The sequence below is a fragment of the Erigeron canadensis genome, chromosome 8, assembly GCF_010389155.1.
Source record: "Erigeron canadensis isolate Cc75 chromosome 8, C_canadensis_v1, whole genome shotgun sequence".
Lineage (NCBI taxonomy): Eukaryota > Viridiplantae > Streptophyta > Magnoliopsida > Asterales > Asteraceae > Erigeron > Erigeron canadensis.
In genome coordinates, this window is record NC_057768.1 from 35,058,633 (window position 1) to 35,073,974 (window position 15,342).

At 36.5% G+C, this 15,342-nt stretch overlaps 5 protein-coding genes across 5 annotated transcripts; 2 read left to right on the forward strand and 3 right to left on the reverse strand.

The window, feature by feature from the left end:
• Nucleotides 1-115: 115 nt before the first annotated feature.
• LOC122579222 lies at nucleotides 116-3,354 on the reverse strand. Its single transcript, XM_043751342.1, has 2 exons — nucleotides 3,120-3,354; nucleotides 116-469 (listed from the first exon to the last, which is right to left on the reverse strand). The coding sequence occupies exons 1-2, from the start codon at nucleotides 3,250-3,252 to the stop codon at nucleotides 378-380; spliced, it is 225 nt and encodes a 74-aa protein (XP_043607277.1). The 5' UTR covers nucleotides 3,253-3,354; the 3' UTR covers nucleotides 116-377.
• A 1,384-nt stretch (nucleotides 3,355-4,738) lies between these two features.
• On the forward strand, nucleotides 4,739-6,202 carry LOC122579860 (phosphatidyl-N-methylethanolamine N-methyltransferase). The gene is made up of 2 exons (XM_043752117.1): nucleotides 4,739-5,066; nucleotides 5,849-6,202. The coding sequence occupies exons 1-2, from the start codon at nucleotides 4,822-4,824 to the stop codon at nucleotides 6,096-6,098; spliced, it is 495 nt and encodes a 164-aa protein (XP_043608052.1). The 5' UTR covers nucleotides 4,739-4,821; the 3' UTR covers nucleotides 6,099-6,202.
• A 567-nt stretch (nucleotides 6,203-6,769) lies between these two features.
• Nucleotides 6,770-9,518, reverse strand: LOC122579386 (photosynthetic NDH subunit of subcomplex B 1, chloroplastic). The gene is made up of 6 exons (XM_043751554.1): nucleotides 8,859-9,518; nucleotides 8,226-8,416; nucleotides 7,607-7,864; nucleotides 7,397-7,502; nucleotides 7,212-7,297; nucleotides 6,770-7,119 (listed from the first exon to the last, which is right to left on the reverse strand). Exons 1-6 carry the CDS (start codon nucleotides 9,444-9,446, stop codon nucleotides 6,954-6,956), a joined length of 1,395 nt encoding a protein of 464 aa, XP_043607489.1. The 5' UTR covers nucleotides 9,447-9,518; the 3' UTR covers nucleotides 6,770-6,953.
• A 206-nt stretch (nucleotides 9,519-9,724) lies between these two features.
• Nucleotides 9,725-12,239, forward strand: LOC122579387 (2-methylene-furan-3-one reductase-like). The gene is made up of 4 exons (XM_043751555.1): nucleotides 9,725-10,199; nucleotides 10,845-11,168; nucleotides 11,264-11,423; nucleotides 11,883-12,239. The coding sequence occupies exons 1-4, from the start codon at nucleotides 9,783-9,785 to the stop codon at nucleotides 12,176-12,178; spliced, it is 1,197 nt and encodes a 398-aa protein (XP_043607490.1). The 5' UTR covers nucleotides 9,725-9,782; the 3' UTR covers nucleotides 12,179-12,239.
• A 1,949-nt stretch (nucleotides 12,240-14,188) lies between these two features.
• LOC122610702 (protein ALP1-like) lies at nucleotides 14,189-15,127 on the reverse strand. Its single transcript, XM_043783669.1, has one exon. It carries the CDS (start codon nucleotides 15,125-15,127, stop codon nucleotides 14,189-14,191), a length of 939 nt encoding a protein of 312 aa, XP_043639604.1.
• Between the last annotated feature and the right edge of the window lie 215 nt (nucleotides 15,128-15,342).

Sequence of the window (15,342 nt, forward strand, 5' to 3'; positions counted from 1 at the left end):
ATATAACGATGAATCGGTTACAAAAACAGGAATCCAAAGACCCTTTAAGATGAATGGTTATTTCTTGGTGTTCTTCACAAGTTCAACTCAAAGATGCACTGTTCGACAAATGAAATGCAACTAATTTGTAACAAGCCAGATAATAATGATCAATTGATCAGCGTCTAACAAAAATATCCAACAGCGGGTTTAACTTGAGCTACTGATTATTTCTTTCTTTCCAGCTCCAAATACAAATATAAAACTAAAAGTTGTGGCCATTCAGTTAAAGATAACAAAAAACCAAGAAAGATACATCTTTTAAACCCAAGTGGCTTGTAGCGCGTTTTATCAAGGAAAGTAGGACCGGTGTAGAGAACTGAAGACTTGCAAAATGATTACTTTGGTGCAGGTGGTGAGGAATGAAGTCGCGCGTTACGAGCTCTATCAGCTTTCTCCAAGTAGTCTTGATGTGACAGTTGTTTAGTACCTTCAACAAAAGCAGCAGATGGGTTAGGTCTGCCTAAACATATACTGTAAGAAGCTAAAGGAGCTACAAGCCACCAGCCCACCACTAGCTTATCTTACAATTATAGATCAGAGGATGCTTGGCATCGCAATTTCAGCCAATTTATGTAAAATTGGGGTCAATAACTTGGGTTGTTTTGTATTCATAATGGGCCCAACAGAAAATAGATGAATTCCGTTATAAAGGAGATGCGCCAAATGGGTTTTAAGTCACCTAAACTGTATTCAAATACTTGCGACCTCCCAAAATGTTTAGTATAGAATAATTAGGGAATGTTTAGTTCAAAGATTTTGAAAGAATGTAATGGAATGGAATTTGAAAATTCCATGTAAACCTAACATGACATAGAAGGAAATCCAAAATCCTTTCCACCAAATTCCTTTGAATTCGATCAACCAAATGGCCCCTTAAAGTATTGTACAATACGTAATCATATTAATACATCGACTCTAATAAACTAAAAAACGGGAGCAATAAGTGGCAGCCTGTCTACCCAGACCAGCCTTTTGTGGCAGGGAATAATTAAGGTAATTATAATTTAAAACTAAACCATAAAATTAATCATTCACTTCCACTACATGTTGGATTTAACAAGATCTTTGTTATTGGCCTAGTATCCCATACCTAGCCTTTGACGGAATTGGGTACGGTTGTTATTGTTGCTCTTTTTATTGGCCTAGCGGGCAACATACTTATAATCATCAACAATCCCACACTTTTAAAAATGTAAGTATACTTGCTAGCTTTCCACTTAATCTGACTATATAATATATATGCACATAATAAGGGATAAAAAGGTTGTTCTTCATTGCATGTCCGTGATATGACCCCACATTGGCCAAGTATGGGATTGGTTGGTGGTTTATAAGCCTAGGTGTCCCCTCCTCATTTGAGCTAGCTTTTGGGAGCGAGTTCTACACCTAGCTTATGGCATGATACGAGCCTATTATGGGATGGGTTCGTATCAGTTTGTGTAGTGAACTAGTGAAGAATGATAATGTTAAAACCATTTACTTAAACATAAGTGGAGATCCATGCTACTATTCAATTAGCTACATGTCTATAAATACAATAGTGTAACCCTTCGGGAAAAACATCAACTCTTTAAGTTCAAAGTCCTTTATCATGAAAAAGAATATCAAATTGAAATATCAAATTGTATATCAAGCCTGTTTCACAAAGTAAGTGTCAGGACTCGCTAGAGACCTTCAATATATACTGGATTGGATGTGTCTTTTGAAAGTCATAAGTTGATACTGATTAGCTTATTTTATGGGGCTTACCAGCTCATTGATTTTTTTCCCCAAAAGCCAATGATTATTTTATCTGGGATATGAGCAATAAGCGTAAGTTGATAAGTTCAAAGGCTCAAAAACCTAGCTTTATTGGCCTTTTGAAACTTGGTAAGTTCGTAAGCCCATTTGGGAGTGTGCATCTTATAAAAGCTAATGCCAACTTAGAAATTTATGGAATATATAAGCAATAAACTCATAAAACCTTAAGCTAATGGAACCAAAGTTTTAGAAAGTAAGTTCGGGTTATACAAAAAGTAAACTACCTTAATATCTGAAATACTTGTATTTAACATTTGGAGTATTATTGGTTTGCCTTCTTATGTCATTATACATTTACAAACTCCGTCTATAGCTACTTTACCAAACACATTGGCACAAGAAAACTCCGGCTACAAGCTCTAAACAAAGTTAACCACACCGGTGGTGGTGAAGGTTTGGTCTCTATGGGTGAAAATTCCTGGAGGTCCCAAGTTCAAATTCTAAGAGCAAAAAAGATATAACCCTTGTTACCATAGAGCTGCAAAGATTTGGTTAGGGATGCTCTCTTTGACATTTTTAGGCGGGCTGGGATTTCTGCTAAGAAGGAAGCAGACTGACCCGTTGCAAGGGAGATCTACCCTCAGACCTGCTGACATTTTGGTCTTCGGTTGGACTGGGGGAAAACATGCATGTGTGGATTTAACAGGAGTCTCTCCTCTTGTGAGCTTAGGGTGCAACTTCACTGCCGGTCTTGCTGCTTTAAAAGTTGCTTCATGCAAAGTGGCCAAACACGAGAAGGCATGCCTTGACAACCAATACGTATTTATACCCTTTGCATTTGATACCTTTGGATTTCTTGCACCTGAGGCCGTCGAGCTACTTGGAAGGGTCCAACAGGTCATGCATAGTAATGTCATGACGCCACGATCGATGGATGTAGTTTTTAAACGTCTTAGTTTTGCTATACAAAAAGGAGTGGCGGCGTAGCTGGTTGCCCATTTGCCTTTTATTTCTATGTAAATTACTTTATCTATCAATGAAACAATCCAAGTCCATGAAAGTAGCTGCAACGAGTCCGGGATACCAGCAAAACGGGTGGTCGCCTTGGGATTAGTCGACTCATAAAATGTTTATTCAAGACCAACCTACCAAACTAACTAACAACTAGTAACTATTTTCATTTTAACAGACCCTAATCATGTAAATCATTTTGCATAATATGGGATCAAAGACAAAATTGACACAATAATATTATATATATTTTTTTTAACTACTTATAGGTAAATTAATTATAGAAATAAAATAAAATAAAATAAAAAAGTGAATGAGCGAAATACCTCGGTTCATTAGGTACCAAGGAAGGCCAAAGACAGCGGTGATGATGGCCATACCAGCCAAGACGTGTTTCTTTTCGCCACTGTACAGATAGTGCTCCATCTTTGCTCTGAACCCATTCGTCTCGCTTCCCATTTCTTTCTTTCTTTGTTTTACAGCCCTAAACCCTGTCTACCTCCCTTTTTCTTTTTTGTGTTTTGTCTAAGATGCAAATAAACCCTTCCTCGTGGGTGTCTTTGTGACCATGTTTTTCCTAAAATTAAAATATGACATATCTTTCTTAGTTTTTAACTAGCATTGTACCCGTACGATACGGTTGTGGTCGTGACGGCGACGGTGTGGTGGTGGAGGCGAGTGTTGATGGTGGATGCGGCGTCGAGTGCCTTAGATAATTTATATAAAAGTAATTGATTTAAAAGGTTAATGAAGATATTTTAGAAAAATAAAGGATTGATAGTGTAATTTAATTATTAATGTTAAGAGAATAGTGTATGTGAAAATTTTTTAAAGGGTTGTAGCCTTGTAGGTGAAAATATTACATAGGAGGGCATTTTAGACATTTCCTCCATGTAACTTTCAACATGAGGGTATTTTCTTTAATACAGAGTATAGATAGAGATGTAATTTTTTTAAGAATATTAAAATATGATAAGTTAACATTAATTATTAGTCATCAGTACGGTTGGATCAGTGGTAAACATCTTGACCTCTCGAGACAGAGGTCATGGGTCCGATCCTCTACCTAAGTAGAGGTAAGGTCTGCCTACATCTTAATCTCCCCATACACCGTCGAGGTATCGAGACTCAAAACCCGCAGAAGGAGACACTGAGCAAGTTTCTTAATATTAAGTATTAGTCGAATTTAAAATTAAAAGGTTTTTATCCATGATTGCTGGTCATCTGTGGACAAATAAGCAAAACACCGTCGACCGTAGTTTTGTCTTTACGTCGAAACTATACGACATCACGTATTACATGGGTATATTTCAATAATTGTCAAAAAAAAAAAGTGTATAGTTGTTTCAATTTTGACGAATCAATTGTTTGTTAAATACATTAATAGAGTAATATGTTGTTTTGCACTTTCTAGCAATATTACGAGTCAAAAAAAAAATCGTCAAACTAAACCAATACAATAACTAAAACCAAAAGGCGCAACTAGGACATAACTACCTTAAATTACTATGTACTCAGGTTAGTTGATTTCAACCGCTCCATTAAAAAAAAAAACAATTGTCAATTAGTATTTCGTTGTTAAAAATAAGCAATAAGTTTTTATTATAGTCTTAAAAATATGTAAACATGAAAATGGCTTAAAAGGAAAAAAAAAATACATTGCATTTAAATGGTAAGATACTTAAGTTCATCTTAGACCTAAGTTTTAGATTTCATTATTGTCTGACTTGTTAAAAAAAACCATGGAATGGAGATTCTCTAAAGTTACTTATAATTTTATTGGTAAAATTAGAAACAAAGTTATTTTTAAATCTTAACCCTGATTTTAATTTTAGAATTAAAATTACTAACTTTACCAATAAAGTTAGAAATAACTTCTGAAAATTATGACCGCTCGAACCAAGCCGTGACTTGGTGAGGGTTAAAAGTAAATAAACCGGATTTGCTTCCAAAATCAAAGCAACAGATTTCATAACAGAATCACAAAATCAGAGCAGCAGCCAGAAACAATATAAATTAGAAATAAAAATGGGGATATTGGCATGTTTGGGAGTAATCTCACCATTTCCATTCTACTATTATCTTTGGAACCACCCACAAACATGGGTAAATCTTGTCGGAAAAAACCAAGATCCATGTAAAATCATGGCCATGGTTTCTCATTTCTTGAAACTCATTCAGTTTATATCTTTATTCTCTGTTTCAACTCTCTCATGGCCTCCACCCTTTTACTTCTGGCCCCTTTTCTTTTTTGGCCAGTTTCTTAACTTCAGGTCTGTCCTTTTATTTCCTTATCATTTTGCAATACTTTTCAATCTTTCATGTTGTAATTTGTGTGATAATTTTGTAGCTTATCTGGGTTTTGACTTATTTTCGATAAGCCCGACACTTTATAGCTATTGTTACCAAAAGCGGACACAAGCGAAAGTATATTGCTAGCTTGTGACATTTGTTTGTACTTAATTTATGTGTTTTGTTATTAGTTGAGCAAAATGGTGGCTATGAAAATTTGTCAGAAGTTGTCTAACTTGTTAAATAAGACATTTTGGTTACAATTTGCTAGTTTATTTGAAGATTCTGTTATTGGTATTTTAGTACTTATATACTCTCCTTAACTTACATTGTGGGAGTTGCAATCACATTTCACAAGTCAAAAGCCAACCTTTTGCATAAAAATGTCCACTTGCTGTCAAACACACATACATTTGGTTCTGTTATGGTATGTTGTGTTACAGTTGATTATCTGATGCTAATTGCTTAAGATCACCTGATAAGTTTCAAAAAGCGACAACCGAGCACCTTCTTACTATTTCATTTGGAGAACCTATTGTTAAACATAGAATTTGGTTATTGGAAATGTTGCAAAAACATAAACCAAAACTGATGTTCTCTAGTTTTTTATGGCACAGATAAAGATGTTTGAGTCCATTTGATATGCTTCTTTTTTGCAACAATTTTAGTATAGCTCTGAACACATCAAGGCTCCATTTTTCTATAATCTTTTACAATTTAAAACTTGAGTTCTGAGCTCTTTTTCTGATACATATGATTACAGGGTGTATCAGTTGCTTGGTGAGTCAGGCACTTACTATGGTGTACGCTTCGGGAAGAACATACCATGGGTCACAGAGTTCCCTTTCGGGACAATAAAAGATCCTCAGTATGTAGGTAGCATTATGAGTCTTTTAGCTTGCATAGCGTGGGTCCCCTTCTTGTATATCTTCCTATGGGCAGTAGGATACGTATTCATGATATATGTTGAATCAAAGGAAGATCCAGCTTCTCGTGCCAAGCCACTTTCTTGAATCTGATTGACTCAAACTGTCTGTAATATCTTGCTGACGAGATCTTTGTTGGCATCTATCTGCATTCTTAATGTTATAATTAGAGATTGTCTTTATTTTAGTTAGATTTTGATGCTCTGTGTTTTTCATTTCCCTCCAGCTTTAATGTTGATGGTATGCATGATGCATCAATGTATTTCATCTAGGCTTGAAGTTTAACACGTTCATTAATTCCACATGATTTTTGTTTTCCATATTTGGTTTTGCAAAAATGAGACTTTGGTACCGAAGTGGCGAACGAAGGGGGTAAGAGGGATCAGTCAGCCCCGTTGGGTAGGTGACAAGGGCTCAGATTAAAACGTGTCTTTTTAATCTATTAGTCAAAAGGGACAGGGCGAGTCAGGCTGGCCTGGTAACATTTTTTGTCTACTTTTTATTTTATTTTTTAGTAAATGAGGGTATCATTTATGATTGCTAGTTACTATGATTATCCAAGTAATCAAATATAATGTCTTTGGAGGTTGTATACTCTAAAGAATATACGCTGTCAAACTTTAACCCTGTTCATTTCATCCCCTTGACCCTACCTTTAGACCCATTTGAGATAAGACACATAATTTGCCAGTTCTTAAGTAACTGGGTTGAAACTGCCTTCTGTGTTAAGGTACATTCAAGAGAGTTATGCATATCCATGAAGTTAAAATTTGTTTCTGTTTCATTTAAGTTTAAGAATGAATATTTGCTGGCTAAATTGAGCCATTTACAGATCTTGAAACTAATGTGTATGCAACAGCATCATGCGATTCTAATAATCTGGATGTCAAATATACAGTTGAATTATAGAAATATTATTAGAAACAAAATGTACAGCTCATTCTAAGCGATGGCCAGTGGCATCTCAAATATCTGGACTGCATTTTTGACAGCATCAGTGTCGATATCTACTAACTTCCCAGTCTTTGATGAAGCAACGATGCATTTACTGTCTTCTAAGTTTGGAAGAAACACTTTTGCTTTCTCTTCAGAGCCGAACAATGCCACACTGTAACAAAGCAAAATCAAAACCCGTAAGTCTTTACAGTACAATGTTCTTCCATTTCATATAGAGTTGAGTGTCATTTTTGTAGAACTAACCAAGGTTTATTGCGTGCATGTGCTAGTAGTATGGCTGCTGTGTTTGTGGATATAACACCAACAGAGTCATTAATTAGAGCGGCCAACTGCGCCATAGATTAAGAAAATATGACCATTAGATTAACTTCATTGCTAACATAATGTTCAAATTCAGTAACATAAATTATGGACGGAGAATTTCAAACCTGCGCGGGTGTGGTAATGAATACCATATTGGTATCCTCTCCTATGATTTCCTCCACATTCTCTCTTTCCTTCTCGTGAGGAATCACATAAAGTGGCTTGACTCCCCTGTTTGACATTACAAATCAAGTAAGAACTATCATAGGAATAACATGTATTATAATGAAATTTTTGTGATAAAAAAGATTGTATGTACATAATGTTTTGATCACCTTATTGAATTTGTTATTTTTGCCCATATATGAAGAGGTAGTAAGCTATCAGTATCCCCCCTGGATTGCATAGAAGCTTTTGAATCCGATTCTATGCCGTGTATCACGATATATTTCCCCTTCTCAACACCAGCAGTCTTGTATTTTGTGGCTACTAGATCCTTTATCTTCCCAGATATCAATACTTTAAGGGGTGGAATCACTTGCCTCGGCACACCCCTACCTGGTCTTGCTAGCCAGTCGGTCATTTGATGATACCTGTTACAAATGTCCTTGCTCTTTTAGTCTATTGTCTTAACTTTAACTTAATGTATATTGTTAACTTAGCAGTTGAAAAATGGACAAGCCAGACCTCTTCAGTCACGGGTCAGAATGGGTAAATACCAATGGGCCGGGTTGCTCAGTATACACTTCTTTGTCCATTTTCTTATATTATGTTTGGTGATATAATGATATATAACACAATAATGTAAATTTTTGAAGAAAACTGCTCGCAACTTTCTATAATTCTATGTATTAAAATACACTTTGGTAAACTTGGACCTGTTCAGCCGGTATGACTCATTGCTTTTCCTTTTTTTATTTTTATTTTATTTTTAAAATTTTTATATTAACTCACATGTTGTATCCACCCTCAGACAGGTTCAACCGGTCTGGTGTAAATGTTTCTGATAGAAGTAATCCTGCTCCTGCTGAATTGACATTCGGGTATATGTAACTCGCTCTCTCTGTAGCTGTTGACATGAATAAAAATGATGCATGTCCTAGACCAGCCAGTTTGGTTGATAGCATCAGATCGTAGTACCTATTCTGTGATAGTACATATCACTCATTAAACTTCTTTTCAAGTTTAAATTCAACGTTATGATTAAAGGTCGCAATTTTGTCCCATATCTATGAAATAAATCGTATCAGGTTGTATTTAATTGATAAGGGTGAAATGAAACGGGTCACATTGGTCAAACGGGTTAAGCAATCAAAAGCTGCTAGAAGTGTTTCCAGATGGGCCAGAAGTCGCTAAACATGTTTTCAAGTGTCTTTTTATTCAAATAATGTTAATTACGAGGAGTATATTAATATTTAATAATATAGTTTTTAAAACATATTCAATGCAGTAATAATTTACAAGTACAAGAGAAAGGATCATGCTCCACCCAACCCGATTTAACCCAAACTTTATCTGACCCGTTATTGGGTTGCTAGTTTTGGCAGTAAAAACTCGAATCTAAGTTTCTTTTCATGTGGTACCAACCTTGATTAGTCCGAGTAAGTCAAGGTAATCTGCAGGCTCGGGGAAATCATCATCAGGATCAAAAACATCAGCCCATCTGACGTTTTTGTTCATTTCATACGCTTGCTTCCCTCTAGCCGAGGCAAGTATATCCACCTGAACACCAGGATACCGATCCTTAATCAGTTGAATAGTCGGGAAAAACAGCAGGTTTTCATAAACCCCACCAGTAACCACACAACAACATCTCCTAACATCCCCTCTAATTTTCAACCCCAATGATGCAACTTCTGGCATGAACCCAGGTGGAAACTTGAGAAACCCGTATGGGTTATCTGGATTTTCGGGTGGCCTTGGGTCCTCGGATTGCTTCCCTTCAGAATACTGTGACCCATATTCCATGTCTGGGTCGTCACCTGTATCAAATGGGTCAAGCCACCCATTTTTCTTTTTGGCATTGGGTCGAAAAGATGTGATTGCAAGGTAATGTGGTTGACGGTCTGGTGCGTTGGTTAGAAACGAAACGTTAGCTGACCTAGACGAGGGAATTGACGTCGGGTTTGTGAGAAATGGTGGAATGGATTTGGGTAGTAGAGAAGTTGTAGCCATGGATAAATATTGGTTTGGTTACGTTACATGTAAAATGACTCTGCCTATATTGGGATTTTTGATCATTTTAATGTGTGGAAGATGGTTGGATAAGGGACCATGGGTATTTTTTAATGTGAGCATTCCATCCATATATGAGAGACTTGGATCACTTTTTTGTAAATCTAATAATAATTATTATTTTTTTAAATAAAATCAATAAATAAAACAAATCGGAAATTTCTAGTAACTAAAATAAAAATATATGAAAATGAAAAGAAGACCATAAAAAAAAAGGTAGCCAAGGGCTATCATATGAAACCATACATTTGTTGTTGTTGTTGATAGCAAAATACAATGGAAGCTGCTCTCCTTAGCCTGAGCTCCACAACTGCAACTCTCCATCTATCCAAACCTTCAGTTTCTATCTCTAGGACAAAATCATTTCACAAAAACATCTCAGTACACTCCAACAAAAACAACAACAATAACAGGAGGTCAAGCAGGAGGACGATGCTAGTAACTGCAAGCTCTAAAGCTGCAGCAACTGAAACTGCTGCTTCTGCTGCTGCTTCTGTTGCTGTCCCTACTGAAATGAAGGGGTGGTTGTATGATGAATATGGTGGTGTTGATGTGTTGAAATTTTCAACACAGGTGGCAGTCCCTCAAGTTAATGATGATCAGGTTTTGGTTAAGGTTATTGCTGCTGCACTTAATCCTGTTGACTTTAAAAGAAGGTTTGGTAAATTTCAGGCCACTGATTCACCTCTCCCGGTAAAATCTTCTTTCTTTTCACTTTCTTTACTAATTACTACTAATTCCCTCTTTGATGGGATTGAGTATTGCTGTACTACTCCATTTATTTGGATTGGATTAATTGCTATCTTGTTTTCTGTAATTATAGCTGTTTTAGACTAATTGTACATTACACTAGTAGTTTTAGTGAATTTATAACAAGAGGGTGTGCACAATTTTAAGTTACCACAATTTTAAGTTCCCACTTAAAAATAATTCCCTTTTCACCTGAAATAACCTAGGAGGCTAGGATTTTTATGGGGAATTGTTAAAACGCCGGTGCTATTGTTGACATGCAATAATTTGTTGCACTTGGTGGTTGATAATTATTTTTAGGAGACGGTTATTTTTATGTTTGGCAAAATCTTTTTCTATAACGTTTATGTCATTCTGATACTACAACATCCAAGCATTAGATGGATATATGATAAAAAGGCCTACAAATACGTCATGCGTTTTCTTGATTACTTACTATGTTTATGGTTAGCTGTCGATAATCTAGAACAACAAAGTCTATTGTTACTTGAGTTGGCCACATTTAGATCATTGCGCTCTGTGTGTGTGTGTGTGCTTGTTTTTGTTTGGACTAAACCTGTCTGGGTGATTTTTTGTTCTCTGCAATAGACTGTTCCAGGATATGATGTTGCTGGTGTAGTGGTTAAGGTAGGAAAACAAGTAAAAGGTTTCAAAGTGGGAGATGAGGTCTACGGAGATATACACGAGAAAACATTGGATGGGCCTAAACAGTCAGGTTCTTTGGCTGAGTACACTGCTGTTGAGGAGAAACTGTTGGCTTTAAAACCCAAGAATTTGGATTTTGTTCAGGCTGCTAGTCTGCCTCTTGCAATCGAGACCGCATATGAAGGTTTGGAGAGGGCTGGTTTCTCAGAAGGCAAATCAATCCTTATTTTGAATGGTGCTGGTGGAGTTGGATCGCTTGTTATTCAGGTATAGCAAATGAAGATCTCAAAAACAAATATTGCTTTTAGCTATGTGTGGTCTATCTATCTATGTTTGTTTTCTGATGATATCTATTGATACAGCTTGCAAAGCAAGTATTTGGGGCTTCAAAAGTAGCAGCCACATCTAGTAAACCAAAACTCGAGTTGCTCAAGAGTTTAGGGGCTGATGTAGCAATTGATTACACCAAAGAGAACTTTGAAGAACTGCCTGATAAATACGATGTTGTCTATGATGCAATTGGTAACTCATTGGTTATACTTACGTTACAATCAATAATCATACACAATTAAATATTTCTGGAAACTAGATTAATGTTGCCAAATTACCAAACCATTGTGTAGCTTTCAACATGCAGCCTTGTTGGTTTCGGAGGTGGGGCCATCTCAATAATATATGGGTAAATTAACCGGATTCAGAGAGGAACTTGATTTATCAGAATAATTTCTTTTGAAAGTGTATTAGTTGGTTGGGCTACAATATGAACCGGGCGTTAGGTGAACTTAGTCTATCTTTATAGGCTGGTTGGGGTTGCAAGAAAATAAATCTTTTTTGGAAACTAGTCGAATCAATAAACCATGTGAAGTCTGTAAAATTTCTCATATTGCATGACTTATGACTATTATCTTGATTGCTTATTGATCATTACATTCTTTTGATTGCTGAAAAAGTGAAAATGAGCCTCGTTGTTTTTGGGTGCAGGGCAAGGGGAGAAAGCAGCAAAGGTGGTGAAAGAAGGTGGGAGTGTGGTGGTTCTGACCGGTGCAGTGACACCACCAGGGTTCAGATTTGTTGTGACTTCTAACGGTTCCGTGCTGACAAAGCTGAACCCGTACTTGGAAAGTGGTAAGGTCAAGGCAGTGATCGACCAGAATGGTCCATTTCCATTCGACAGGGTGAAAGAAGCTTTTTCTTACCTTGAAACTAACCGAGCTACTGGAAAGGTTGTTGTATATCCTATTTCTGAAGATTATATTTTGGAAAAGTTAACAAAATAAATGTAAGAAAACATGTGGTGAGTGTCTTCAATAAATTATATATCAGTTTAGTTTCGTTGTATACTTTGATTCGTGTTTTACCTAATGTGTATTATTTTCTTTTCCATTCTCATATGGATCCTGCTGTTACATTGATATCAATTGTCCACTTTGAAAGACGAGATAAGAAATATAGGTAAAAGCGTTGAAAATGATCTCAATAGACAAAATTATGTACGAGTTATATACATTTGATACAAGGCAAAGGAAAGACATGTCATCTTTCTCTCGATCCAAATTATTCAAACCATTAATCATGTACTTTCTACATCGTCCCTTAAAACCTTAATATTTTAAGGGTCGTGGATTCAAGTCCTCTTATTAATGGCCAATGCGTTGGTGGTTCATTGATAAGGCCTTAGACATTAGGAAAATCTACCATGTTTCGAATCTTTGTATGAGTGAATTATTAGAGGGGTTTTTTGAGAGTCCTAGTTTCATCTCAGGCATGTGTAGTTCGAGCACCACATACTGACCAATTGGATATCACTGTGGTGTCTCGGATGCTAACGGTTAACTCGCTGTTAAAAGAGGAAAAAAAGTAAAAAATAAATAAAAACTCCTCTTATCTATAGTCATCTGGAATACAAGTTATTGGAAATATGGAAAGCATATTACTGTATATCACTAAAGAAAAAAGAAGGAAAAAAAAATCATACACCATAATCAAGACTTCAAAAATCATAGGTATCCTTGAAAAAGTTGTATCCCCCCTTTATGACTAGTAATTTTTTCATCACTCCCTCTTTTGACAAAAGGAATTGATAATCGTACCACATATTTTGATATATTTATCACATTGTATATGTTACATAGAATACTGTGTAAGTATGCAATGCATAACAGTGGTAAACTCATCAAATTCTATGGTACGAATATCACTTTTCTTAACAAAAAGGTAAGTTAATAGGTTTCTCAAAGATACGTTCACAGCCTTCTGCATTGTGAAATTGTTGAGCAATTTACAAACCAAAAGAGTCCATGTTGTAACTTGATGCCGACTTAATTATCTTCTCACACTTGGTGCATTGTTCTGTAAACTTCAAGTCCTGTTTTTACCTTGTTTATGGCAACTAAACGGTTTTTTATTCAATCTTTAATGATATACAAAATGCAATTAACTTGTTACTTTTTCTTTATATAGATCATCTACTTTGATCTTAATCTCATCCACATGGACCATACATTCTATATTCATTCACCTAAAGTTAGTGGCCAAACATCCTCCAATATGTATTTTTACACATTGACTAATCAAAAGATATGGGGTTCGTGATTGCACAATAAGAGGTATGATGGGACGAAACCTTGATCCTGTATACATATTTTTGGTACCTACACATTGCCACCCCCACAAGACTAAGTGCACCGGTTCATTTTGCAAAAAATATCAAATAAGCAAAAGAACCGTTATACTGTAATAGTAAGAAGTGCTTAGATTATACTCTTGATAATGAAAAACATCAATGGCTTGGTTTTGATTTGTTTTACTAATTACAATAGAGGCGAGGACAACTCATACTTGACTACAATTATGAAGAACTCACTTATAAGGGGGGAGGGAGCCGAAGAACTCAACCCTCTCAACCTCCAATTTTATCCAATCAAATTACTCCACCTCATTTCAACTTTCCAACCTTTTTTCAACTTTTTTTTAGTGGCATCCGAAACTCCCAACCTTTTCTTCACATTTTAATAATTTATCCTTAACTTTATAAACTTTACATAACTAACCCTTTTTAATATAAACTAATCAAATATATAAGGAAAACACATACATTTCATTTAGATATTAAAAATTTAAAGATACAAAACATAAAATAAAATAAAACCACATACATTTTATTACGAAGTATAAAAAACTAAATAAATAAATCGGCAATCGGTGTTGGTTGAGCCGCCGGGTCGTCGAGGTGGGATAAATTGTCTCCCAACGTGCTCTGTAAGATCATATCGAAGACGATGATGAACTTATTCATCTTCTATCTCATCCACAGCATCGTGGTTATAAACCACTTGAACTCCCCTATCCACAATACGAACCGGTGATATTGCCCTTCCATCATCCTTTATAATCATGTTGTGCAATATAATGCACGCGTGCACAATGTTAGTAATCTTGTCGACCGTCATCGCTCGCATTGGCCGATTCAAAATCCCCCATTTTCCTTTCAAAACACCAAACGCTCGCTCCACAACCTTTCTTGCCGATTCTTGAACTTTCTTGAACTTCTTGTCATTTGTTTCAGTCGGATATGGCATTGCCTTGACATGAGTCGCCCACCTAGGATAGATTCCATCGGTAAGATAATATCCCCGTTTATAACGACGGTCGTTTACGGTAAAAGACGAGTCAAGAGCCGTCGAATTTCGCTCCCTCATATACAAAGTCGATTGCATCAAGACATTGATATCGTTGAGCGACCCTGGAGGACCAAAAAAAGCATGCCAAATCCACAAGTCTTGTGAAGCAACGGCTTCAAGCGTAACTGTTGGGTATGGATGATCACCTCTCTTGTATTGTCCCTTCAACGCTTTGGGACAATTTCTCCAAACAAAATGCGTACAATCAAGACTTCCTAGCATTCCCGGAATCCTGTGTCTCCGTTCATGCGCTTCGTACAACCGGGCAACATCATGACTAGTCGGCCTACGTAAGTACTCGTCACGATATAACTCGATGACTGCGCTGCAAAAATGATCAAGACTTTCGCGAGAAGTTCTTGCTACCATGCACAAGTAGTCATCAAAGTTATCTGGACGGTTGCCCGTTCCGAGTTGTTCCACCGCGGATGTGCATTTTTGTATGGCAGCTAAACTCTTTCTCCCCGACCAATCTATACGTTGTTGAAAGTAAACGAACCGTTGCTCAATATCAGCAACAATCTTCAAAAACAACCTTTGACTCATTCAAAATCTTTCACGAAACCAAACCGGGCCAAACTTTGGGTTTTCAACAAAGTAGTCACGCATAAGCGTTTCGTGAGCTCGTTCCCGAAACTGCTCGATGTAGGCGCGGGTTTCGGTTGAGCTTGCCGTGTCGTCTTCAACCGCGTCAAGAACACTTTGCAAAAAAGGTAGGCTACTATCCGTGGATAAATTTGGAAATGGCAAAGGAATTGAAA

Bases quoted from the DNA above. Each gene is read 5' to 3' on its own strand.
- LOC122579222 (XM_043751342.1), bottom strand. From the start codon at position 3,252: ATGGGAAGCGAGACGAATGGGTTCAGAGCAAAGATGGAGCACTATCTG. The intron at 470-3,119 runs GTATTTCGCTCA...CTTTTGTTGAAG, and splicing joins TTGGTACCTAATGAACCGAG to GTACTAAACAACTGTCACAT.
- LOC122579860 (XM_043752117.1), top strand. From the start codon at position 4,822: ATGGGGATATTGGCATGTTTGGGAGTAATCTCACCATTTCCATTCTAC. The intron at 5,067-5,848 runs GTCTGTCCTTTT...ATATGATTACAG, and splicing joins GGCCAGTTTCTTAACTTCAG to GGTGTATCAGTTGCTTGGTG.
- LOC122579386 (XM_043751554.1), bottom strand. From the start codon at position 9,446: ATGGCTACAACTTCTCTACTACCCAAATCCATTCCACCATTTCTCACA. The intron at 7,865-8,225 runs GTGAGTTAATAT...CATTTGTAACAG, and splicing joins TCTGAGGGTGGATACAACAT to GTATCATCAAATGACCGACT. The intron at 7,503-7,606 runs GTGATCAAAACA...AATGTCAAACAG, and splicing joins AAAATAACAAATTCAATAAG to GGGAGTCAAGCCACTTTATG.
- LOC122579387 (XM_043751555.1), top strand. From the start codon at position 9,783: ATGGAAGCTGCTCTCCTTAGCCTGAGCTCCACAACTGCAACTCTCCAT. The intron at 10,200-10,844 runs GTAAAATCTTCT...TCTCTGCAATAG, and splicing joins CCACTGATTCACCTCTCCCG to ACTGTTCCAGGATATGATGT. The intron at 11,424-11,882 runs GTAACTCATTGG...TTTTGGGTGCAG, and splicing joins TGTTGTCTATGATGCAATTG to GGCAAGGGGAGAAAGCAGCA.
- LOC122610702 (XM_043783669.1), bottom strand. From the start codon at position 15,127: ATGAGTCAAAGGTTGTTTTTGAAGATTGTTGCTGATATTGAGCAACGG.